This window comes from Odontesthes bonariensis, chromosome 2, assembly GCF_027942865.1.
Source record: "Odontesthes bonariensis isolate fOdoBon6 chromosome 2, fOdoBon6.hap1, whole genome shotgun sequence".
NCBI classification, from domain to species: Eukaryota; Metazoa; Chordata; class Actinopteri; order Atheriniformes; family Atherinopsidae; genus Odontesthes; species Odontesthes bonariensis.
This window is the reverse complement of record NC_134507.1, coordinates 4,255,540-4,281,805: the sequence shown is the minus strand read 5'-3', so window position 1 is coordinate 4,281,805 and position 26,266 is coordinate 4,255,540. Positions and strand designations below refer to the sequence as shown.

Below are 26,266 nucleotides of genomic sequence, written 5' to 3'. Positions count from 1 at the left end.
GCCGTTACAGCAGTCTAACCTGCTGGAGACAAACGCATGGATCAGTCTCTCTAAGTCTGGTTTAGACACTATTCCTTTGATTCTGGCAATGTTTTTTAGATGGTAAAAAGCTGCTGATGTTACAGATTTAATGTGGCTGTTAAAGTTCAGGTCTGAGTCCAATATTACCCCGAGATTTCTAACTTGATAGTTAGGTTTTAGAGAGAGAGTCTCAAGGTGACTGATAACACTTTCTCTTTCTTTCTGTGGGCCACAGACAATGATTTCAGTTTTGTCTGAGTTTAGCTGGAGGAAATTGTTTTGCATCCACACACTGATCTGTTCGATGCAGCGACACAGTGTATCTACAGGCCCGTGTTCTCCTGCCGTCATTGACACGTAGATCTGAGTGTCATCTGCATAATTGTGGTAGGACACATTATAGCTGCGTATTAGCTGGCCTAGTGGAAGCATGTACAGATTGAACAATACGGGTCCCAGGATTGACCCCTGGGGAACCCCACAGATCATAGCCATTTGGTCTGAGACACAGTTACCAATTTCAACAAAATATTTCCTGTCCTCCAGATAGGACTTGAACCAGTTTAAAGCACGACCAGAGATTCCCACCCAGTCTTCTAACCTCTGTAATAAGATCGCATGGTCAACTGTGTCAAAGGCAGCACTCCAGCAGAACTAAGACTGTGACTCTACTTGCATCTGTGTTCAGGTGGATGTCATTTGTCACCTTGATCAGAGCTGTCTCAGTGCTGTGGTGGGGCCTAAAGCCTGATTGGAAAGTATCAAAAGCATTGTTAGACAGGAGAAAGTCACTAAGCTGTTGGTATACAACTTTTTCTAGGACTTTGCCTAAGATTGGCAGGTTTGATATGGGCCGGTAGTTGTTCAGTACTGTGGCATCAAGACTGCTCTTCTTTAGAAGAGGCTTAATGACAGCAGTTTTTAAGGCCTTTGGAAATGTTCCAGTCTGGAGTGAGATGTTGACTAGATGAGCGAGTTGTGGTAACAAACTGCTCAGCACAGACTTTAGGAATCTAGTGGGTAACTCATCAAGGCAGCACGTTGATGAACTCAGACTGCTGATGGTCTCTTCGACTGTTTTGTCAGTAACAGGTGTGAAATGTGTCAGCTCTAGGTGTCTAGCTGGCTGCAGAGTAGTTATTTGTGTTGTGGAAATTATTGCATTTTTAATGCCTTGAACTTTGTCATTAAAGAATATTGCAAACTCATTACACTTGGATGTAGAAATGAGTTCTAAAGGCAGTGAAACTGGAGGGTTTGTTAATCTGTTTACTGTAGCAAACAGGACACGAGAGTTGTTACTGCAGTTTTTGATGATTTCAGAAAAATAACTCCCCCTTGTTCTACGCAAAGTCTGGTTGAACACACATAGCTTTTCTTTGTAAGTCTCATAATGAACCTGGAGCTTTGACTTGCGCCATTTCCGTTCGGCTCTCCCGCACTCCCTTTTCTGTGCCCTGACCGACTCTTCTTTCCTCCATGGCGCCCTTTGCCTACTTTTAACCATTCTAACCTTGACAGGAATAAGATAAAGAACCGAATTGTTAAGCAGAATGAAAAATGGCATTGGAATCGTAAAAATCTTATCAATTCCCATCCCTACTACTCTATCCAAGAAAACAAAGTTTGAAGATGTCACCACTGGATTATTCATTATTACACTGTATAGCACAGACACTTGAACCCAAACACGCCTCATTCACACGGGCGATGAGACGCACAGTCCTGCTCCCCGACACACACACACACACACACACACACACACACACACACACACACACACACACACACACACACACAGATGAGCACGCGCAAACACACGCAGATGCAGCAGGAAGCAAGATAAACGCACACGGGGGTTTGGTGTCCTACTTTCCATCTGTGGAGAAGCTATTCTCTGTTTCTCTCTTGCTCACTCCTTCACTCACATACTCATCTCGGGGTGGGAGGCGGCAGCGGTGTGGGTCTCATCGCGGTCACGTGACGCACACTGCTGCTGTTGTTGCAGTTCTTGTGCGTCGGGATAGCGCTGGAATTCGTATTTGTGTGCATCGCTGCTCATGTGCAGAGATTTGACTGTGTGCATGCTATTACGTGAGATGTATGTCCAGGCTGTGAGTGTGTGTGCGCGCGTGTGAGGGGATGTGTGCACTCGCTCGCTGTCAGGCTGCTCTCTGCCTCCTCTTCAGTGTTTGTTTCACCATCAGAGTGTGATCTAATACAGGGATTACTATGGGATTAAGTGAGCCTCTTATAAAATAACAGCTCACTGCTCCATATCACCACAACAAGGGCCATTTGCTCTGCTCTAACAAAATGCTCTCACAATGTCTCATAGGGGTGAAACACCGGGTTTTAGAAAGGAGTGAGATGTGTGCTAACAGTATAGAGGGACGAACCAAAAGGAAAAGTGACAAAATGTTCACAAGGAATACATTTTTCTCAATAAGTGTGAAGTATAACAACAGCGTTGGGTTGTGTAGGAGTTTTAATACCTAAACAGATATCAGTGTACATGTAAATGTAAATGTATTTTATTCATACAGCCCTTTACAGACAATCATTACGATGTGCCAAAGTGCTTTACAGCAGGTAATAAATAAAGAGAATAATAAGTAAAAACAAATAAAAACAATAAAAGAACAGTGAAAGCAATAAAATAAAACAAAATCGAATAAGATGAAAAAAGATAAAAGTGCCATCATACTACTGTGAATCTTCTTGATTTAAATCTGCTTAAAAAAACAGCAGAATTATATTGTCTCACATCTACTGCTCCTTTTAGCAACTCCACGCTTGCCATTTTTCTCTTTACAGTACGCCTCTTAAATGTTGTGATTCCCTCCCACTGCTCTCATGAGTGGTGTTACAGCCACCACAGGAAGATTTTCCCTTTCTTTGTTTTTAATACAAAGAGCTTAAATAAACCAACAGTGCACTTCCTGCCTGGTCACAACCCAAAAAAAAGAAAGAAGAGAGAATAACAGGTGGTGAGGATAGTAGAGTTTGTTAAGATCAGAAGAGAACTAAAGAAGACGGGACATATATTCACCTAGTTCCAGAGTGTTTTCTGAACCTCATTGAGCTTCGTTGGGCCATATGTTGACGTTGTGACGTTTCTGCTGCCCTCTTGTGACCACAAAGATGAGTGAACGCATCTTCTGACTTGTGGAACCTGAAACAAGGGGCACCACAATCGTAGGAAAGAAATTCTTCCATTTGTTCCAGGAAAGAAAGTACATTTTGAATTGTCTAATTTCATCAACATGAATAATCCCTTCTAAATTAAATGGGCGATGCATATTTAGTATTTCATTACAAATAAAATTCTCAGGAAACTGGACTGGTCTATATATTTTTCTGGTTTCTTATGATTATACTGTCATTAAACTTCTAAAAAGGCTCTTAATTTTACCAACAGGGGCTCTTAGCATGGAAAATCTGTTACATCACAACCCTTTTACACATAACGCTATTACATGGAACAATAAAGGTATTAACATGGGAGAAGATCTCTTGTTTTTTACACAGTTTAGAATTCAGATGAGTAAACTTAATGGTAAGGTCCATCATGGTAAGGCAATTTTATTTATAGAGCGCAATTCACAAGGCAATTCAAAGTGCTTCACAGCTACATAAAATCACAAGAAGGCAATAAAATCATTAAAAAAAATAATAATAATAATAATAATTAAAAATAAATAAATAATTAAATAAAAATGAATAATAATAATAATAATAATAATAATAAAGAAACATTAAAAATAATAATTAATTAATTAATTTAAAAGTGAAGAGTGCAGATAAAATACTTTCAGGTGTCATATGCACAGCTGGGTGCATAAAGGTCACTGGGTCGTTATTTAGGAACAAAAGATTTAAGTGAGAAGCAAAGTATTGAAATTTTGTGCTGGAGGTCTGTCCCTTCTAATGAAAAGCCACTTTCAGTTTTAAGAAACACCAACAATAGAATCATTTTTGATTTTACAGTAACAACGTGAATGCAACAAATGTTACATGTACGTAACGTGTTTTGTGAAAGAAGGAAAATCTCTCTGCTGTGGAAGGCATTATGGAATGATCTTTTTATGGACGTGGATCAGAGGAAAGCATAACCTCATAACCTCCTTGTATTTCAAACAAATGGAAAGAAAAGTTACAATTTGACACAGTATGTACCCAACAAATGTGTGACCTCCCAAATTCGTACACATTAAAAACGTTTGCATTTTTGTTTTTTAATGATGACCCAGAATCCTTGACTGTTTTTGGAGATTTGGACTGCTGCTTGAAGTTTTCCCCAGCGCATCCCAAATATTCCTAATGAGGTTATTTTTTGGACTCTGCGGTTGCCAGTCCACGTGTGGAAAAGATATCTCAGGCTCCTGGAACCACTCTTTTTCTGGAGGCTACTCCCAATCACTTGCGTTCTCTTCACCTCCTGTGTGAAACATTACAATAAGTTCGACTGTTAATTGTCTCTGATTTCAGTTCAAACGTGATCTTAGATCATGAAACATTCAAGATTTTTCACATTCCTGACTGGACAGTTCTCCACTTAAAGCAACTGAAACGTTGTAATTATTGCAGTTTTTTTTTCCAGGGTTAGTCTCCTATCTGTTTGCTTCGCTACATCCAGGTGGTGACTTTTTAATTTTTTTTTTTTTTCATTTTTATCAGGCATTGTATTTTTTCCTTCTCGCTTAGTCCTCATGGTGGTATATTTAATTAGCTCCCCATTTAATGGATTTGTGTTTTAAATAACTTATATTTCATGATAGATTCTTTCTCTGAAAATTCAATTTATAGCATGTTTATATGTGTTGTAAATTGAATTGCTCTTCAGTTATTGACAGAAAAAGATCTTTGAAGGCAGCTTTCTAATGTCTTTTTTTTGGAGAATAGATAGACAGATAGATAGATAGATAGATAGATAGATAGATAGATAGATAGATAGATAGATAGATAGATAGATAGATAGATAATTACTTTATTCATCCCAATTTGGGAAATTGCTGTGTTGCAGCAGCATACAGTAAAATATATGGAAACAATTAAAGCGAAAACAAGCACTTAGAATAAAATAAAATAAAATAAAATAAAATAAAATAAAATAAAAATAGTGAATAAACATTAGGTATATACAAAAAAATACAACAGACAGGCATTGTACTCACTGCTGTGTTTTAGCTTTACACTAGTATTTCATGTTCCGGAATTATAATTTTTTATTGCATGTATTCCTCTGTATTCCATATTATTTTTTTGTGATGAACATAATGTGCGCATGCGCTACTGGTTATTCATCGTGTGGGAAAAGTAAAATAAGAAGTGCGTCGACCTCGTCGTCATCGGCTCGCGCAGCTGAAGCACGAGGAATCTGCTAATCTCAATTAGCAGAATGTTAATTGGGAAAAAAAATTGGTCTCTCCCACACAAGTTTTTTCTCACTAATAAAGTCAAATAAGTCTCTTTTAAATTAATTCATGAATTTTATCCAACTAAGCACTTTCTTCAGAAATATAAAGCTGATATTTGATATTTCCTGTTCTTTTTGTAAGCTTTACCCAGAAACATCTGCTCATCTGTTTTGGAACTGTACATGCTCGAAGAAGTTCTGGAAAGACATCGTTGCTCTGACATCCAACTGTATCCAGCCAGATTTCCTTCTTTTCTTTGCAAATTTTTTGTTTGGTATCACAGATTTCAAGGCGAAAGATTCCTCTCCCACATACCTTATCAATCTAATATTGTTGCTTGCTAAATTTCATATTCATAAAAGTAAAATAATGCACAGAAAACCACTTTTTGCCCTCTTCGTAATAGATGTAAAATCTTGACTCAATTTCGAATTCAATTAACAAAAAGGCTATAAAAACAATAAGTATTTGGAAAGACTATAACTTATTTTTGTAACTCGCATTTACTTGTGTAATTTTTTCCCTTTTTTCTCTCTCTTCTGTTCTAACAGTTTTCTATCGTTGTATTTATTAACTATGTTCTTCTTTCATTTTATGTCCTTTGTTCATTACTGTACACTATTTCTTTCATGACTGCTGTTACTGTGATATTGTGAAGATAAATAAAGTTTATTTAAAAAAAAAAAAAAAAGGAAATCTAACACGGAACACGGAACACTCCCGCTTATGAAAATGTCGAGCAGATTTGTTGAAGAGATCTGGGTGGATTTGGATGAATATATATGCACAAATCCCACATGGGCTGAATGCTACGCTGCTTATACCGCTGATATGGACGGAATGTTTCCAGAAGACACCGACCCGTTTGTAACGGCGATGGAGTCCGAGTCGGACGAGTAAGTACGGCCGCAATATTACCGCTGTTCCCCCTCCAGTAGCTTTGGCGTCACATTTTACCCTCATATGAAGGTGATAAGGGTACTGAGGGAAAAAAATTAACAAAGCTAACCACTGCTTACTGTGGCAAATAAGCTATAAAAGCGAGTCACACTTGACTAGCAACAGGACCGCCATGCTGGAGTTTTTTTTTATTTGGTGCAGAAACAGTTAGCCAGCATCCTTGTCAAGGTTAGCTAACCATACCTAACAATAACTATTTAGTCTTAAGTTTGCAGTTGGCCCACGTAGGAAAAATATATTTTACATCCTTTAATATGTAACAGCGTATGATTTGTAGTGTCCATCGAGCAGCTAATAGTTAAAGCATTAGCATTTTCAAAGCTAATCATGGACTTCGTGGTCACCATGGATAGAGCTTGAAAGTCCCGCCCCCTTTTTTGCTTTTTTTTCCTACTTCCGTCGTCCCCATGGGACCTCATGCCTGGATCTATTGACATGGGCAGGATGATGTCTTCTGTTCCCAGTCATTATATGCCTTTTTACAGTACACGCATGATGTTCTGGGGTTAAATATGGATGAGTTCATGCAAAAACATTGGCGTTTTGTCGTAGGAGTGCCTGGTTAAACGTTGTAAAAAAAAGTTAGGGTAAAAAGACTACATTGCGTCGCATATGCTACGTCACTGATCATATTTCCCACCATGGACGAAGCCAGACATATCACCACCAGCATAGCAGAAGCTCTCCACGTGCCCTGACTGGTAGTGGTTCTCTCCTCGGCTCACAAGTTTTCGTTCGCCCTCGAAAAACTGAGTGAAACTGGCCAACGACAGCGCCATGATTGCTCTTCTTCTTCCACTCCTCCGCGCGCCCAAACGTGATGACGTTTATTTTCCGTGCCAAACGCTACATGCTGTAGTTCGAGAAATGCTCAGAAAAATAACTTAACAATGAGGCACTTATGCCCGCTAAACTGTTACGCTACTGGTATGAAAAAATATTAAAAAATGTCCTACACAACATATGTGAAATGCAAGACTCAATTCCATCAAGCGCAAAAAATAGTTTTATTCCGTCATGGCTCCGTCATTGACTTGAATGTCAAATTATTACACTTCCGTGGTCCCGAGGGGAGGAAGTTGAATGACGTCAAGGAGGCGGGACTTTCAAGCTCTATGTAGGCTTTTATATTGGTCACCCAGGAGCATGATTACGGTGGCCGACACGTGCAAACGGTGAAACAAATCCAACAGTAAAACGCTGCAAGAGAAAAATGCGACAATCACAAAAACGACCGGAGCACACGTGCTGCACTAGGGGGTCTCGACCTGTGGGATAGGGCATCGACTATGGGAGATCTACCATATTAATGAAAGAGAAGAAAGTCAAAAGGTATGTTCACGTTTATGTCTTTTTTAAACACTTGGCCGTAATCTTTCACCTTATTATAGCGACATAACTCCGCTGCTCTTCTATAATAAGGTAAAAGATTACGGCCAAGTGTTTAAAAAAGACATAAATGACAACGTACCTTTTAGCTTCTCTCTTGCATGTGTTTTGAGGTTTGCAGCGTTTCTCTCTTGCATGTGTTTTGGGGTTTGCAGCGTTTCTCTCTTGCATGTGTTTTGAGGTTTGCAGCGTTTCTCTCTTGCATGTGTTTTGGGGTTTGCAGCGTTCCTCTCTTGCATGTGTTTTGGGGTTTGCAGCGTTCCTCTCTTGCATGTGTTTTGGGGTTTGCAGCGTTCCTCTCTTGCATGTGTTTTGGGGTTTGCAGCGTTTCTCTCTTGCATGTGTTTTGAGGTTTGCAGCGCTTCTCTCTTACATGTGTTTTGGGGTTTGCAGCGTTCCTCTCTTGCATGTGTTTTGGAGTTTGCAGCGTTTCTCTCTTGCATGTGTTTTGGGGTTTGCAGCGTTTCTCTCTTGCATGTGTTTTGGGGTTTGCAGCGTTCCTCTCTTGCATGTGTTTTGGAGTTTGCAGCGTTTCTCTCTTGCATGTGTTTTGGGGTTTGCAGCGTTTCTCTCTTGCATGTGTTTTGGAGTTTGCAGCGTTTCTTTCTTGCATGTGTTTTGGGGTTTGCAGCGTTTCTCTCTTGCATGTGTTTTGGAGTTTGCAGCGTTTCTTTCTTGCATGTGTTTTGAGGTTTGCAGCGTTTCTCTCTTGCATGTGTTTTGGGGTTTGCAGCGTTTCTCTCCTACATGTGTTTTGATGTTTGCAGCGCGTGTGCTCCGGTCGTTTTTGTTATTGCCGCATTTTTCTCTTGCAGCATTTTACTATTGGATTTGTTTCGGCGTTTGCACGTGTCGGCCACCGTAGATAAGATCTCTCAAGGCCAAATTAAGGAACTTCGGTGCATCTGTTATTATAATAACATATGAAACACTGAACCATCCCTTCTAAAAGGAAAGTTGTTGTATATAAACTACAGGCCAAATGAAACCATGAACTTTTTTTTTTTCGTAAAAATTTGATCTCGCTTCCAAACTTTTAGCCTGTAGCATAGTTAAGTGGGGGTGAAAAAACCCAATTAAAAACGTATTAAATGTCAATGGTAGCCTTTTTTCACAGGCTAATAATTAATAACAATTAATATACCGATGCGACTGGTAGCATGAGATTGCTAATGGATGTCAACAGAGGAGGGGGGCGCTTGTGGGTCCTGACTGACGTGCCAACGCACCAGCAGAGCATTCTGGGATTTGTAGAATTAGCGGCGCATGCGCAGTCTGCTGGCGGGCCAGCTCTAGTAGACATTGTATTATCTCTCAGGGCAACAATAATTACGCCCTCTGGCCTGAGTTTGACGTCTGTGCGACATCATGTGATGTGTTTGAAATGTTGCAGCGATTAGTCTATTGATCTTGGTTTAGTTTCACAATATGAATCTAGGCTCTATATGAATGAATTGGATTATTTTATAAATAATTATGATTACAATGAATTGAATTCCAATTGCTTGAATTGGACTTTATTATTTAAGTGCCTAGAGATGACATTTGTTGTATTTGGCGCTATATAAATACAAATGGATTGAAATTAATATACTTACACCCAGGGGTGGAGCAGCGATTTTAAATGTGGGGGTGTTCCAGGGGGGGCACATGAGCGCCACATCAAGCCCAGAGACACGACGCTGAAGTTGGCATCCGATTCGCAAATGAAATGGATGGGCATAAAGGGCCATTTCACTGCATTTTTTTGCATTTTGATCGCCCTAAACTAGGTCCTGTATAGAAACTACAATAGCTACACTGCTCAAATCTGGATAGAATTATTCTAAAGAGGCTATAGATTCATTAAAACCTTGTTTGGGATTTGTGAAACCTTTTTCTGATTTGGGAAAATGCAGAACAGGAACATTTCACTGCATTTTTTTGCATTTTGATCGCCCTACACTGGGTCCTGTATGGAAACTACAATAGTTACACTGCTCAAATCTGGATGGAATTATTCCAAAGAGGGTACAGGGTCTTTAAAACATATTTTATGATTTGTTAAAACTTTATTTGGTCATTGAAAATTCAAAAAGATGAAATCATCTTGCTGTAAAAGTGGGGGTGTCATGCCCATGTTACACCCCAATGGAATACAAAGAATTTGTTATCACAAATTATGCATGTATTTTCCTGAAAAACAATCGAATGTGAAAATGGTTCAATCAATCCTTATTAATCCCCATCCATCCTTATATGTTTTTATTATATATCTTAAAATCTAAACTGCCACACAGTCTTTGTTTCTTATGAATTTCTGTAAACCACAATAGAAACTCGGGATTCAGAACTAACACATTGGGACAGTTTACAGCAGTCTTTCAAACCCTTCCTGTCTGTGTACGTAGTTTCACACCAGAGGAGAAGAAACCTGTTGATCCCGAGGATGAAGAATGGTGTCTCCCTGCTGCTTCCTGTCATCGAGATTTGTCTGCATCAACCAATGCCCGACTCCCGCGCCATGCAACTTCTTTGCCCTCACTCTCCAGAGTTCCCAGGGCCGGACGCAACACCTCAACTCGAATGAGTGCTCGAAGATTGCCGAGATCCACCGCACGGCGTTCTTACAGAGGTCAAAGAGCGCCTGGTTACACGGGACGCAGCTTCAGCGGGTGTCATACAGGATACAGACCAAGAGAGTACACGCCTGCACGCTACCCCAGAAGAAGGTACAGGCCAAGAGAAACATCATGGCGTCACCTTCCTGTGGTCATCCAGCCCACCAGGTGGTACCAGGTTGTCGGGAGTAGGCAGTGTAGCCACTGCAAAGCCCGGGGGTATTACCAGATGACGTCCTGGATGTGCAAGTGCTGCAAGGTTCCTCTGTGTCTGAGACCATATAGAAACTGCTATGCCAAGTGGCACGGGGAGAGTTTTTAGCTCAGGGGGCTGAAGTTGGTTCTCAGTGAGAAGTGGTAATGTTTATCCTCCAATGACAAGAGGAGTTTTTTTTTTTTTTTCTGTAATATTTGTTGGTCTTGAGGACTTTGGCTGTTAAATTTCTGCTCTTTAATTCAAGATATTATTTTGGTGAGTGTAGCGGTTGTTGCTAGTTACCACGTCTTTGTTTTCGTGTTTCTGTGACTTGTTGTTTAAGGATGGCCGTTAGCTTGCTTCCTGTAAGCAAAAACTCGTGCAGAGTAAAAACAGACGTAGTATTTGAACTTGGTTAAATTACAAACATGAACAGGTCGAGGCTGTAATCTGTTAGTGTTCTTGAAAGGATTTCAGATGGGTTCAAATGACTTTCACAGGTCCTGTTTGTTTTTTTCATATGTTTGGACAAAGTGTGAAAAAGTCAAATAAATAAAAGTTTTAAAGAAATTAAATCAAAACCAGTATGATTATTGTTAGCACAGTCCAACTGTACAGGCCTGGTGAGCCACTGTGCCCAAGAGAACCCTCTTCTCCTTCTTCTTCTTCTGCTTTTGGCCTCTCTCTTTATCTGGGGTCTAAAATGTGTTGTTTTGGGGGGGTTTCTGACTAAAACACCACACGTCAACTTGAGAGTTGATTAATGATCTGTGCCCACATTCCGTTCCATGTGTGTGAATTCAACTGACCGGATTCTTTTCTTTTTAAAAAAATCTAAAGTTGCTGATAACAAGTGGACATGGCAACTTTGGAGACGTGTTATAAAGCAGGCGTGTTTATTACCAGCTGCCATGAAAAGTCATAAGAAGGTTGCAATATTGCAATGCTCCACACAACCTGACCCTGTTATTGTTCCCTCTAAATGTTACCTGATTTGGTTAATTGTGACTATAAAATGCTGTTAGGCGTCATGTTTTATTAAACGTTATATAGTATCTTATTCAGGTTATTAATTAATATAGTTTTAAATGTAAGTCTGCAGTAGAAAGCTTTCTCTTAGTTCGGGAGAAATAGAAACGAATCCTGACAGATGGCGTCGGATTGATTTTAGTCCATTTATTCTTTACACCCGCGCCTGTTCAAATTCAGGGATTCACATTAATGATGCAGCAGTCCGAATTCACAGCTAAAATGATTAATCGCCGTTTTATTGGTGATTAATCGATAAGGAAAATGAAAAACTGGTATTGTGTCCCAGTTGTGTTGCACATTTGGTTTTTTGGAATAAAACTTAAGAACAGGGAGCGACTTGAAAAGCAGCGTTCCTGACTTTGGGATTAAGCATTTTATGTTGCAGTCATTTATTTTATTTTATTTTATTTTATTTACACATTTCTTTATGTAGAAGCTCCAGTGATATTGAATGTTGAATGTCCTGTGTGGCTACGGAGCCGGTCCGTATGCTCACGCTGCTTTGTGGATCTGGCAGCTGTCCACATCGTCAGTCTGGCTGCAGAAATCCACAGATCGGTGTATGCTTTCACCAAAGCTCTAATGTCCCACATGAGGCTGTGTTTTGCTTTCTTTGTTGTGTGTGTGTGTGTGTGTGTGTGTGTGTGTGTACACACATTTCGCTCTCTCCCCGGTGGTGCTGGGGTGTTTGGAAGGATAAACATAGCTGCGTTGGTGTAAAGCTGTTTTCTCCTCGGCTTTTGTAGCTTTAATCAAAAGCAATCTGGAGGAGGGAGAAATGGAAGGAAAAATAGGGGTGAGAGAGTTAGAGCGGGGGGGGGGGAAGACAGGAGCAGGAGGGAGAGATGGTAAAAGGAAGAGATTTGGTGGGGGGTGTTTTATTTTAGCTCTCTTTAAAGAGTCATCGGGGAGTGTTCAGGAGTAATGAGAACCCTGATGGCTGGAGGAGCGGGACTCACTCTAACCTCTGCTTGCTCTTCTCCATCCTCTCACTGTCTCCAACCTTATTTCCTCTGTCCACTCTCTCTCTCTCTCTCTCATTCTTCCTAATACGGCATTACATCCTTGTACAGCTGCGTTCACACTACAGACCTTGGTGTCTCAGTCTCTCCTCCTTTTCTGGGATGCAGTGATGGTGATGTGAATAAGGAACAGTGATCACATTTTGTTGTGATGCTCATTGTATGTGTGAAGTAAGGGTGGGACGATATGCTTTGGTCACGATTCGATTTGTATCACGATTCTTGATAATTGCGATTCGATATAACCAGTAATTGCAATTTTCTTCCTCCTTAAAAAACAAACAAGTTGAATCATACACTTCTAGAATGAATGTCGTTCCCATAAACGATGCACATCAGTCTGTGTCAGTCAGTCCAGCAGCTGACATTTATTTCAACTGAGACAAAAAGAGCTACTTAACATGTACAGCATCTTTTAAAGTTTACAGTTACAAAATGAATTGAAATGTCCACACAGCACAAATGTGGGCTAGTTTTAACATAACTTAATGTAATGAATTGATGAAGTTTTTCTGGACACGGATATGACGTAATATAATCGATTCAGGGGAGAAAAATCGATTTTTAAAATCATCCCATTAAAAATCGCGATATGTACATGAATCGATTTTTCCGCCCACCCCTAGTGTGAAGCCTTCAAAAAGTGACTTTAAGAGGTGCGTTGCCTCTTCAAAAAAGTCAAAGGATGTGACAAAAGACTATTTTTACCCCTCAGAGTTCCACCAGTAATGTCTTGACAGTGCATACGTTGCTATACTGAGCAGGTCATCAGCCAGCTGCCGCACTCAGCTGACACTAAATGTAACCTCGTCAGGAACCTGTGGGTTGCTTTTGCTCAGTGGCCGTTATAATACAGCGGTTCATTCAAACAGGATGGCTGCGTCTCAGAGCATGTGAACGGAGAGGAGCGAGCAAAATACAGTCGGAATATAGTGGAGTTTTTATTAAATGGCCGGAGCGATTGCTCCGTCCCGCTCCGATACCGCCCACACCACGAGTCTGGGGCATGCACAAATCCTCCCAGAATTCACCTGAGCCTTCAACAATTAACAAAACTGTTAGCCTACACTTCAAAAATCGTTCGCTGTGCCACACGACAAATTCTTAGCGCTCAGCTCCGTTCACACGCTCTGCTGCGTCTTAAGTGTTTCCTTTAATATCCTTTAATAGATAAATAACATGGTGTTCAGTCAGAGGCTTCTTCAGCTCAGCAGCAATAACCATACACAGTGACAGCTTATGATGATTAAGGTTAAAAAAAAAAAAGAAAGTACAATAATGAAAACTAGGTTGATTAGCAAAACAGGTCAGTATATCTCTGAGGGGAAAATGCCAATCAGGAGGATTCCTTTGCTGGACGTTCTCTTTCAGAACCTCACTAATAAACTTTTACCCAATGGTCCCACGAACAGAGGTCTTTATCCAAGGTAAATGCTTTCCAGAGCACCTCCCACTTTTACTGTGTGGATAAACTTCTTTTAAGTTGTTATGGACAGGATTACATGTGAGCACCTCTTTAAAAGCAGGCGTTTGGGCAGTTTGCTGGTCAGTAGTATCAGGTGTGTGTTAACATACATCTGCAACGGTCTTAGAGAAACAATTGTTGCTGCCCATCAACCAGGGAAGGAAAAACATTCAAGACAGTTGCCAGTCTTCCCAAGTTTTGCAAGTTCATCCCCAAGTCAGACTGTACAAGGCTCAAATAAATAAAAAGAAAGAGCTGCATCTCAGACTCTACAGGCCCCAGATAACAGGTTAAATGTCAAGTTCAAGACAAGTGCAATTAAAAAAAGAATGAACAAATATCGCTTGTTTTGAAGGGTTCTCTAGAAACATATCTCTAGAAAGAATATGGCAGCACGGCTTAGGTTTGTAGAATTTCATCCGAACAAACCACAGGACTCCGGGAACAGCGTGCTTTGCACAGACAACACCAAAGTGGAAATCATTGGCTATAATGTACAACACCACGTTGGACCAATAACAAAAACCTCATTCTAACTGTTTAGCATGGTGGTGCTGAGTGCTCTCGATCTATAAAATCATAAGAGATCCTAAGAGAGCTGTGCATAAACGAACGCATGCAAACCTGAGCAGCATAGTAAACAAGAAGGGGCCGTAATTCCTCCATAACCACGTGAAAGACTGATGACCTCATACGAAAAGCAATTCCAGTTATTGCTGCTAAAGGTGGTTGTACAAGCTATGAAATCATGGGGTGTGCTTAGTTTTTCACACGCTGTCTGCGTTTTAGCTTGTTTTTGTCGTTTGATCAATAAAGTCAGTGTAATCTGTCATTAGTTGTTCAGCTGAAATGGTTTCGCCTTAATTCTAAGAACTCCTGCCAGATGCATAAACAACGCATACAGCACGCAAACTGCTACTTTTTCAATACAAATATGTGCAATGAGAAGGTGCAAATTCTTCAGACCAGGCTAGCACACATTTTAAGAGCAACACAATTCTGATGTGAGATGTAAATTAAAAAGGGAGGCGACATAATTTAATATAAAACAGCAGAGCATGGACAAAGGGATTTTTTTTAATGAATCAAGGGCAGCTACACTGAAAAAAATGACTTTTTGGTGAAGTAAACTCTAGTAGAGTAACTGTCATAATTTCTACCTTGTATTTTTAAGATTCAGTAAGAACTTGAGCTTCTTAAGTAAAATTAAACATTTTATTAACGTAATACATGAATTATGGGGGAAGAGTAAGTTTTACTCAGGTTTCCTCATATAATTTAAATGTTTAATAGTTGTATGTACATAAACCTAGAAATACTACATAAACTTTACTCTGAAAGTGTATCGTTAAAATCTACTAAGTTACTTCATAACAGCAAATACTACAGATATATAAAATTTAGGCAAGACAAGTCAAGTTTATTTGTATAGCACAATTCAACTACAGGGCAATTCAAAGTGCTTTACAGATACATTAAAACAGTAGAAATAAAAAGCATGATTTAAATTTTAAACAAAAAAAGCAAGAAATAAGAACAATAGATAAAATCAGTAGTTAAAATGTGATTAAGTTTGAAACTCATTTACTTAAAATTATGTTGAGTATATGAGTAAAATGATGTTCCTGCCTATGAAAAACAAGTAGAGTTTACTTAATTTGTTAACTTAAAACTTAGATGTAATTAAGTAAATGTTACTTAATATCTTCAAAACTGTTATGTTTTATGGTGAGTAAAATTTACTTGATATTGCAGCATTAAATATTACTTAAATCATTTGAGTGCAAATACTTACAAAGGTTTTTTTTTAAGTATATCTTATGAGTTGTTTTTTTCACTGTATGTGTGTTATGGCTGTTAAAGATCTTGCCCATAAAACGAGAACTAAATTTAGCTTAAAAAGACAGCAAAACTTCTCTGATCTAAATGTGCATCTTGAGTGTTCTTCCTCAACATGCAGGACTGTATAGTACAGGCTTTACGTGCTTTGGTCCTCCACTGATAACTGTGACGCTCTTTATGTGTGACCCGTTGTGCACGTTTCCCCTCCATACAGTAAAAAAATAAAAAGTTTAACTTCTACAGGGTCCTTTCCCTGTAACGGAAGCCAGATGATCGTTTCTGTTTAGTTTTTTTTTCCCACTCAGCAGTTTCAGTTTCACATTTGGTAAAACTGTGCTTTTTATTTATTGTTGCTATCATTATCGGGTCTGTGTAATTGGTGCCGATAATGTTTTTTCATATGCAATTGACTAATTATTGAACTATCTGCTACCCTTCATGGCTAATGAATGGCCGTAAATCGGGTCTATGCACGTGTGTGTATAGTTTTATGTTGATTGAGATTGATAAAAACTATGTTTACCCACAGTTTTATGCATCGGGGGGCCTTAGTGAGAACCAGATGATTTTTTTTTATTATTGTTTTTTTTTCATTATACCTTGACGTGTAAAGCCAGCACGTCTTTTCAACCTTCATTCAAGCCATGCCTCCATTATTAAACGAGTTGAGCTTTGTCATTTGTAACTTTCAGACGTGGCTCGCCATCACTGCTCTTGTAGTGATGTTTTTCATTGATTTAAATTGAAAAGATCCAAAATCCACACTGCACACCGTCTGCTCTCCAGCAAACTTAACTGGTAAGGCTGGAGCTGCATTTAGCTGCGTTTTTATCTTTAACGATGATGGGGACAGAGCAGAAAGAATTGACATTAAACCTTCATTTGGTGACCAGAGACATGACTCAATGACCCTTTCGACGACATGACTCCCCTAAAAAAAAAAAAAAAAAAAAAATATATATATATATATATATATATATATATATATATATATATATATATATATATATATATATATATATATATAGTAGGGCTGGGCAACGATTACAATGTTTAATCTAATTAATCACATGATTTCCCTGATAAAACACGATTAATCGCATTTCTACGCAAAATCCAAAAATGAATCCAAAAGTAGCGTATAGCTTTAGCATTTAGCTTTATTTTAAATGTGCTGCCATATGAATGAAAGTGCCATAACATTTGTTGTGCAAACACACTTTTAACATCAGCATCTTTCTGTAGTTTTTATGTAGAAGCCTCGCTCCACTGTCTGTTTCCTTGAATGACTTGCTGCTATCAGTTGTGTGTTTTGCCTTTAAGTGATATTTTAGACTGGAACTACTACGCTGAGAAGACAATTCAACTTGGCTGTAAATGCAGGAGTTTTTTTAAAATTTATTTTGAAATACATGCTTTTATGTTGAAACAAGTAAAACAGGAAGTAACACCGGTTATCACCGTGAGCTTCACACAGAGACCGAGAAGCACCTGTAGCGGTGATGTCCAACTTTAAAATGAAAATGGCCGAGTAAAAGTTCCGTACCCTTCTCCATGTTTGGTGGTTCCGCAGCAGAAAGCAACAGACTTTTACAAAATAAAAACCTGTGCTAATGCGCGATAAAATAATTATCGCCGTTAAATAATTAACAAGTTAACGCGATAATAATGAGTTAACTCGCCCAGCCCTAAAATATATAATAACTAATGATGAAAACATGCATAAGTTGGTATGAACTTAATTAAGTTCAGCTTTACATCGCGATAGACTCGATGAGGTTTCACCTGTTAATACCTGCTATAAATGATACTTGATGTCATTCTTTTTCTTTGGAGTTTCAAAAACTGGCAAAAAAATGAAAGATCGTTTAAGAAGATTTTTCTTGTCCGTGTATAATAGTTTTTTGTGATTGTGACGTTTGGGGAGCAGATCTTTTTGTCCATCCAGAAACTTGTAATACAGCTCACTCGACTGAGCGCGTCTGATTTTCTCTGAATTTGGACTCTCATCAGCAATTTGCAACCAACGTATAGTCAGCATACATATGTGAGACGGCACAAATAGAAAGAGAGAAGACTGTAGATGTTTTTGGGGTTTTTTAACAGCAAAAGGAGTGTCCTTTAATCAAGCAGTTGGCTTCGTGTTCCTCGTTTTGGTGGCCGAAGGCGGCCCACGTTGGGAGCCAAGCTGCTCCCTGGTATAACTGCCAGGATGTGGATCTTAAAAGACTTCTATAAAAGCTCTTTTCCAAACGACTCATTGGCAGCGGTGCAGCTCTTTAGGAAGTGCGTTGTTCCATTTCCCGTCTGACAGTCACAGCCACTGAAGTTTGGCCTCATCAGTCTGGCAAAAGAACTGGCAGAGATGGTTTTCACTTGCTAAAGTCAAAAATAGCTTCCTCTCTCTAAACACCTTATAGTGATACTGATATCAGAAGCAATCGACTCCTCACCTCTACTTTTCTGGTAATTTATGTAAATACAAGTCATATTTTGACATATAGCGCCTGATCTTTTTGAATGACAGCTGATAAGGGATTGTAATCTGGGCCTGCATTCTTTTTCTCCCAGGTGATTTGGGTGTGCAATAATTGCCGGAAGCAGCAGGAGATCCTGACCAAGCCGGGTGACTGGTTCACTGGTCCGTCTGGGAAGCCCGCTGGGCTGGGTTCAGCTGTCAGTGAGCCGTCCGTGTGCCAAACTCCCGGGGATAAGACGCTGCGATCTCGCTCCCAAGCACCCACAGGCTCCACCTCTGCAATCAAAGACCCCAACCGACTGAGCGCACCCGGGGCCATATCTGGCACGGATGTTCGGTCACTTAGCGAGCCACCACGAGACACGTAAGATGAAGGAAACCAACACAGCTTACCTTTCAGTGACGGTGCATGAGAGAGAACTGTGTAAAACATAGCAGATGTGGAATGCATGACATTGTTGTTTTTTTTGTTTTGTTTTAAAGTTGTTTTAAAGTTATTAGATTAGATTAGATTATACTTTATTCATCCCACGACGGGGAAATTCACTTGCCACAGCAGCAACACAGCAAGAAACGCAACAACAGACATGAACAAGAAATAAAAAAAGAGAATTTAAAAAAAAAAGAGAAAAAGCAAGTACTAAAAAGTAAAGTGACCTAGTATAAATAATATTGCACATTATGAAGTTGAAATGAATAAAATATGAATAAATACGGATAAAGAATGGTGGATTGTCATGGAAAGGCAACAACATGATCAGTGTGTTGAAAAGTCTAACAGCTGCCGGGATGAAAGACCTACGGAACCTCTCCTTCTTGCACCGTGGATGTAAAATTATTATTATTGTTAATAATATTAGTTTGCTTGTTATCATCGATAGTTTGTGCTATTCCCATATGATGGACTGTGGGGATGCCCTTTCACTTGTAACTTTCTAACAGTGGACACCAGTGTAAAACACATATTATTATATTATTATTATTATTATTATATTATATTATATTATATTTATAATGGATTTTAGAGTCCCTGCTGACAAAACAAGCTGTTAGAGAATTCATCTAAAGATTTTGGAGTTCATAATGGTCATAAAAGAACTCTTAGTTTTTCACTACTTTGTTATACATGGCCACATAAAAACCACATAGATGCAAACATTACCTGGTGATTTTAGAACATTCAGCCTGATTAACAGTGAAAATATGATTTGAAGCCCTGTTTTTCATGAACATAGGAGTACAAACAGCATCAGATTGAATTTCTTTTTCCGTTGTCTCCTGCATGTTCATTGCTTCTCAGGAGAAATGGGCGGGGAGGTGGAGGAGCAGGTCGGGGGGAGCGGCGATCAGGTCAGCCGAGGCTGCAAACCCAGGTCTCCATGGATCGGGAACTCCGGGGGGATTCCAGGGAGCGCAGGGAGAGCCGGCGGCTGGCAAAGGGACGGTCTTTGGAGCACGATCCCGTTGGAGGAGGTGGAGGTGTAAGACGGACAGAGGAGGGGGCATATCACCACATGGACCACAGCGGGGCTCCCCCCCGACAAGCAGGGCCTTTCCCTCTCGGGGGCAGGGGGCAACCCGTGCCCATGCAGGGTCATGGTATCGGGGCAGGGCGAGGGGAGGTCGGGGACGCTGCTCGACATGGACAGAGGACGGCGGGTGGGGTTGGTGGGCTGCATGAACACACTCTTTCAGAGCAAGCCCCTCCCCCTGAACTCAGAGAACCTCCTGGTTCCGGCCCCGGCTCAGTCAACGGCCAGGGACCCGGAGTCAGACGGACCAAACGGGATAAGGCTGAGAGCATGCTGCGCAACGATTCCCTGAGCTCCGACCAATCAGAGTCTCTGCGGCCACCTCCTCCGCGGCCCTACAAGTCCAAACGAGGGCTGGGGGCCGGAGGGAAGAGACAAACCAGCGTCAGCAGCTCGGAGGAGGAGGGAGGGACCACGCCTGAGTACAGCAGCTGCGAGGATGCTGAGATTGAAAGTGTCAGCGAAAGAGGTGAGAGAATATTGGTTTCTTACTTTCTGTTTATGCAGGAGTGAAAATGACTGACACCTGTATGTTCATTTATTTGTTCATTCATCCATCACATGAGACATCTAAGGCAGGAGTCCATCATGCACACTGCTTTATCACAGCTCTTTATGCTGTTTATGCACGAGACCGTTTAAACGCTGACAATACGAAGAGCTGCTGTTTTATGTTCAAATGAGATATTGGTATGGTGTCATCACACCCCAAATCACCCAAAAATGCCTTCATGTTGTGTGTTCGTTGTTCGCAATAGGTGATGCTGCCCCTAAGAAACCTGCTAATGAGGGGAAATAGTGTACTTTTTTAATACAGTGTATGAAGTAAACAGCAAGCATATTAACAAGTGTCTGATTGTTTTCCAGGGTGTCATATTTTTTTGTTCTCATCTTGATCCATTGGTTTTATTGGTTTTGTGCCCCCAACATGTGTGTGCATGTCAGTGTGTATATATCTGTTATGGAAAGGTTTGGCCCCTCTTACTTCTAGGGTTGACCCTCTGTGGCGTCTCATAGCAGTCTACGCTCCCGGGCATGAAAACACACAACGCTTAGACATAACTATGTCATGTCTAAGCTTGGTTGAGTCATTTCCTGCTAACCATTAGAGCCACTCAGGCTTCCGCTATATATGTTTGTCTGTATAAAACAAAAAGAATACAAATTATGAATAAATAAGCATAGTTAAGAGTGAATATTTCACATATTTTTAAACATCAATCCAATTTTGTTGCACATCCGCTCAGTGCTTCATGAGGGAATAAGCCCTGTGACTACAGCTTGATAGTCTTACTGAGAGAATATGGCTTCTGTCATTTTGGTTATTGTAATATTAAAGACTAAAATCAGAGATTCTGCAAGAAAGGAAGCCCCCACACACTGTCAGAATGAGGGTGGATGTGGTGAAGTCCATGTTGCCACAGTCAGTTTTAGCCGCCAGGGAATAGACTGCCATAGCTTCTGCCTTAGACCTCTTCCCATTCAACTTAACAGCGGACCCTTATGGCACCCCCTGAAGGAGTGTAAACTAGGGCTGGGCGAGTTAACTAGTTATTATCGCGTTAACTCGTTAATTATTTAACGCCGATAAATATTTTATCGCGCATTAACGCAGTTTTTTATTTTATTTTATTTATTTTTTGGGGGACTTTTGTGCCTTTAATGGATAGGAAAGTTCAGAGAGACAGGAAGCAGGGGGCAAAGAGAGGGGGAACAACATGCAGCACAGGGCCGTCTGATGCAGGACTCGAACCGGGGCCAGCTGCAGCGAGGACTATAGCCTCTGTACAGGGGGCGCCTGCTCAACCCACTACGCCACGGACCACCCGTTTTATTATTTATTTTATTTTGTAAAAGTCTGTCGCTCACAGGCTTTTATTTTGTAAAAGTCTGTTGCTGTCTGCTGTGGAACAGGAAAAGAAAGTAATCGGCGGATCCACCAAACATGGAGAAGGGTACGGAGCTTTTACTCGGCCATTTTCATTTTAAAGTTCTTCCAGACGGCGGAGTCGACAGAACCAAAGTCATCTGTAAACACTGCCAAGTTGAATTGTCTTCTCAGCGTAGTAGTTCCAGTCTAAAATATCACTTAAAGGCAAAACACACAACTGATAGCAGCAAGTCATTCAAGGAAACAGACAGTGGAGCGAGGCTTCTACATAAAAACTACAGAAAGATGCTGATGTTAAAAGTGTGTTTGCACAACAAATGTTATGGCACTTTCATTCATATGGCAGCACATTTAAAATAAAACTAAATGCTAAAAGCTATACACTACTTTTGGATTCATTTTTGGATTTTGCGTACAAATCATGATTAATCAGGGAAATTATGTGATTAATTAGATTAAAAATTCTAATCGTTGCCCAGCACTAGTTTAATCATTTGTAAAATCATAGCAAATTGTTTTTATTTACACCTAGAAATGGCCTAGCTTTTAGGGAAATGGGGATGAATACCGAGAGCAAAACCTTTAAGATAAATGGGCGCTTACTGATTTGATATTTTGAAAAACTTTTTTTTTAAATGATAAAACAAGGATTTCTTTATAAAATAATCGCCAAGTTAAAGTCATGGTTCACAACTCTTCTTTTCTGCTATATGCCACCTCATGGCGACGCACAGTCACTGCCTCATAACAACTGGACTGCCAGTCCAGAGCAAAAGCCCTGCATCTGACTGTAGCCGAGCTCGTGTTGCACTGAAGCTTCACTTTCACCGGAAGCTGACATCCATTAAGTGAGGTGTGTTCTTTGGAGCAGAGTTTGTTCACCAGGCGCTGTGACATCCATCAAGTGAAGGTTTAGGATGAGTGTTCTGTCAGGCCAAGTTTTAAACACATCGTTGTGGCTGTGAGACGCTGTTGCCTTTTTTAGCTCGAGACTGAGACCAGGTCAGCTCTGAGATGTGGTAGCTGGCAGCTGAGAGGCATCCAGGCTCGTAAATCATTGTAAGATCAGTGCAGGAATACGCACACTCACACTCGAATATAAAGGGACTGCCGTTCAGTAGATTTTCTCTTTTGTTGAATGCAGATATCCTCCTACACACGCACTGCTTACTTTCACTCTGATAGCACAGTAGGAAGGAAGAAACAACACAATATGAACACTATATGTGAACTTTGACTCTTTTCTGCTGTGTGAAGAAATAAGAAAGCTTTGAATATTTTTTTTTTTGGGGGGGGGGCTAGTACAAGTTGTACACAAATAATACTTGTATATCCCCTCCACCGAAAAGGTTATATGGCTGGTTCAGTTTGCCTATTTGTTACTAGGATCAATAGGAAAGTAAAGGATTTACATTGAGATTTACCTAGAGATTAGTCATGGCCCAAGAAAGAATTAACTTTTGGAATTTCTTTTCTACAAAATTGTTTGAATTATGGAATCTCAAACTGTTCTTTTTGTGTTTTTTTTAGAACCACAGTGTTATACTTTTTGTAAAAGGTGTGATCATACGACACAGTTGATTAGATCTTGTGTTGCTATTACCCTCTCAGTCCTCTTGGTGTGGGCGTTTCTTTGTTCTTTGGAACTATTTTTACTTTTAGAGTGAAAAAAGGGGGAGGAAAAAAAGAAAAGGTTTTTTTTTTTTCATCTTTTTGGTGGAGAAACTTCCAAATCCAGTGACAAACCAACTTATCTTCGGTATCATCCAGGCACAGTTTATAAATTGATAGGAAATACACCAGAGTTTGTGTGCAATAACACTACACATTGTTCATTGTAGCTCTATCTGCTGTATTTCAGCATTAAAGTAGCTTTTATCAGACCAAGACTAAATTGCGGCATTTGTGTCAACTTGATTTGTCAGCTTTTCAGTATTGGATCACACCTTTTTAGATAAAGCATTTAGAAAGGTTGTCGGGTGTGATTACGACTTGTATTTATCTATGTTGTAATGATGTCTACAGTAACTTTCACATGCCGTAAACCTGCCACAAGGGTGTCAAAACAGATACTATACAAGTTAGCTTGACATGATATTGTTTGCAGCTGTTATCTGAGCAGGCAAATTCAGTTTATTTTTTTTATTGGCTCGGTTTAAAAGGTGTCACAAATAAAAAGAAACATTCTATTGAGGGGTTGGTGAATGTTCAGCTGACAAATTCAATCTGGTTCACGTGGGCTGATGTGAATCGATACGTTTTCATTTTCAAAAACTTTTAAGTGCAACACTGAGAGCCTCCAACTCGCCCCATGCTTCCTCTTAAGGAGGAAAGACAAAAGAGGGGAAGCAGGTACTCGGCTTCCTCGAGTCACTTGAGCCCTCGAAGCGCTCGGCTGTCTGGAGTGCTGTTGTCCAGCAGATAGTGAAGCTTAGGACGATGGTTTTACCCTGGTGAGCCCATCTGGCTTTGGGAGCGATCTCACCGTTGAAGGCAAAGACGTGCTGCGGCGGCAGGGGAAACGAAGAGGCCCGTGCTGTAAGTAACACTGGGACACCTCAGGAGAAAACTTATGAGGCGCCAAAGTAGCAAATCTAGACGGCAATTGGAAGATGGAGCATACACAAGCAAGAGAAATCAAGAGTGACCCAAAGGTGAGCAGGTTCAGCATGAAACCGACTCTTACAGACTCTGTTTCTCTTTCTGCCACACTGACTTCCCGGGGAGAGCGACTTGATCAGAGAGTGGGTGACGGGAGCCAAGACCATCAACAAATGGCCATCAGCCAACGACCATCCACCTAAACTGTGCGATGCCAGCATTGAACTGGCCGGGAAATGTCCTCGATGTGTTATGTCCAGTGTCCAGCAAGCAAGCTTTGTCTTTAATGCTCGATGTCAAGGCTTGATTTCTTATTGAGGATTTAGTTTTCACTTAGGACATACATACGGGATTATAAAAAAAGATCAAAATAGTGGATCCCCTACTGCTATACAGTAGAGTTACACGTTTGGGATTATTATATCATAGCCCTAATTTGTAAAATGTCTTATTTTGTATCCCCATTTTATTGTTAGCTATTTTTCCCTTTCTTTCATTTCCTCTTTTTTAAGAGAGTTTTATTGAGGTCGAGGTCTTATTTGCTAGAGTGACCTAAGTAGAAAGAGGTACAGGTTGATGACACATTCATTCTAGACACACAAATAATCTGTCATAAATGTTAATAAAAGCAAGAGGAACCAACTATGTTGAAGCAATGCATTCGTTTGTTAGGGTTTGAAAACTTGCCCTGACCCGATATTGATTCCTTTTCTTTCCTGTCAACCGCGTAATCACAGGAACACATGCTCTCCCATGTGGGTTATGTTCCCGGTGGAGTTATGAAGTTGAGACCTGTGTTTTCTATCAGCGGAGCGTTTGCTTTAAGATTACATAATGTCACTATATTTTGTCACATCTCGTTAACCTCACAGCTTCCCGGCTCTTGGGAACACTTGGCTCTGTTTTACTCCATGTCATAACAGTGTTCTTGAAGTCCTTCACACACTGCAGAAACAACACCCCCCCATGTTAAAAATGATAAATTGCGAAAAAAAAAATTTTTTGGAACGATTTAACATTTCAATGCATTTATTCTTTTTCATATTCGTGCTTTATATTTACAGTTTTTATGTCAAGAAAGCACTTTGTCAAAAAAATAAAACCATATTTATATGACAGGCAAACGTAATGATCCTACTTTTCTTTTTAGTTTTTTGAGTAACAATTGGGTGTTAAATTCAATAGGGTTAAAATGATTACACTTGACCACAATAAAATTTAAAATTGTTTCTTTGGCACTCCGCGTGAGCTATTTCTTCTAAATAGTGTGAAATATCTATGATTGAAAGTGGTGGTATTGCTTCATAGTGACCATCAGCATGAAGTCTTAATTTTCATTAGGTTTTATTCAGCCTGACATTGCTGCATTACTCCAGGAGTAGATCCACAACATCTAATCTGTAAAGTATCTGGGAGGGATTTAAGGCATTTGAGGAGGCTTAGCCATCCTTTGGTATCATTTCTGCCTCTCCAGACTACTTTTTGATTGAGTCCTGCTGCTTTGGTGATAAATTTCTAATTATAGCTCAGGCCTATTTATTCAGTAAACTTTTCCCTCCCTACTGAACGAATGCCTTCTGAAAAGCCCCTAAATTTGGTTGAGGTTTGCATGTGAGAGGACTCGGGGTTGGTATGTGTTGTGTATACAGTGTCTACAATGTGCGCATGTGGGTGTGGGTACAAAAGAGGAGATCGTCTTTGCTGTTACATCCACAGCGCGTGAGATTGTCTCTTTTTTCTTGCAGGCGACTGGGAGTGCTACCCACATGACCCCACCGTATGGCATGTAAGTCACTGACTTTCTTTTTTTTGTAGT

General features: G+C 40.1%; 1 protein-coding gene across 6 annotated transcripts in view; it reads left to right on the top strand.

Moving 5' to 3' along the window:
• The window catches only part of rims1a (regulating synaptic membrane exocytosis 1a), a 128,881-nt gene that overhangs the window by 51,313 nt on the left and 51,302 nt on the right, over positions 1–26,266 (top strand). For all 6 annotated transcript variants that reach the window (XM_075474569.1, XM_075474576.1, XM_075474563.1 and 3 more), the window contains exons 5-7: positions 18,519–18,790; positions 19,727–20,427; positions 26,196–26,236. In XM_075474569.1, the coding sequence (XP_075330684.1) occupies positions 18,519–18,790; positions 19,727–20,427; positions 26,196–26,236 (1,014 nt within the window). The remainder of the gene's footprint in view (positions 1–18,518; positions 18,791–19,726; positions 20,428–26,195; positions 26,237–26,266) is intronic.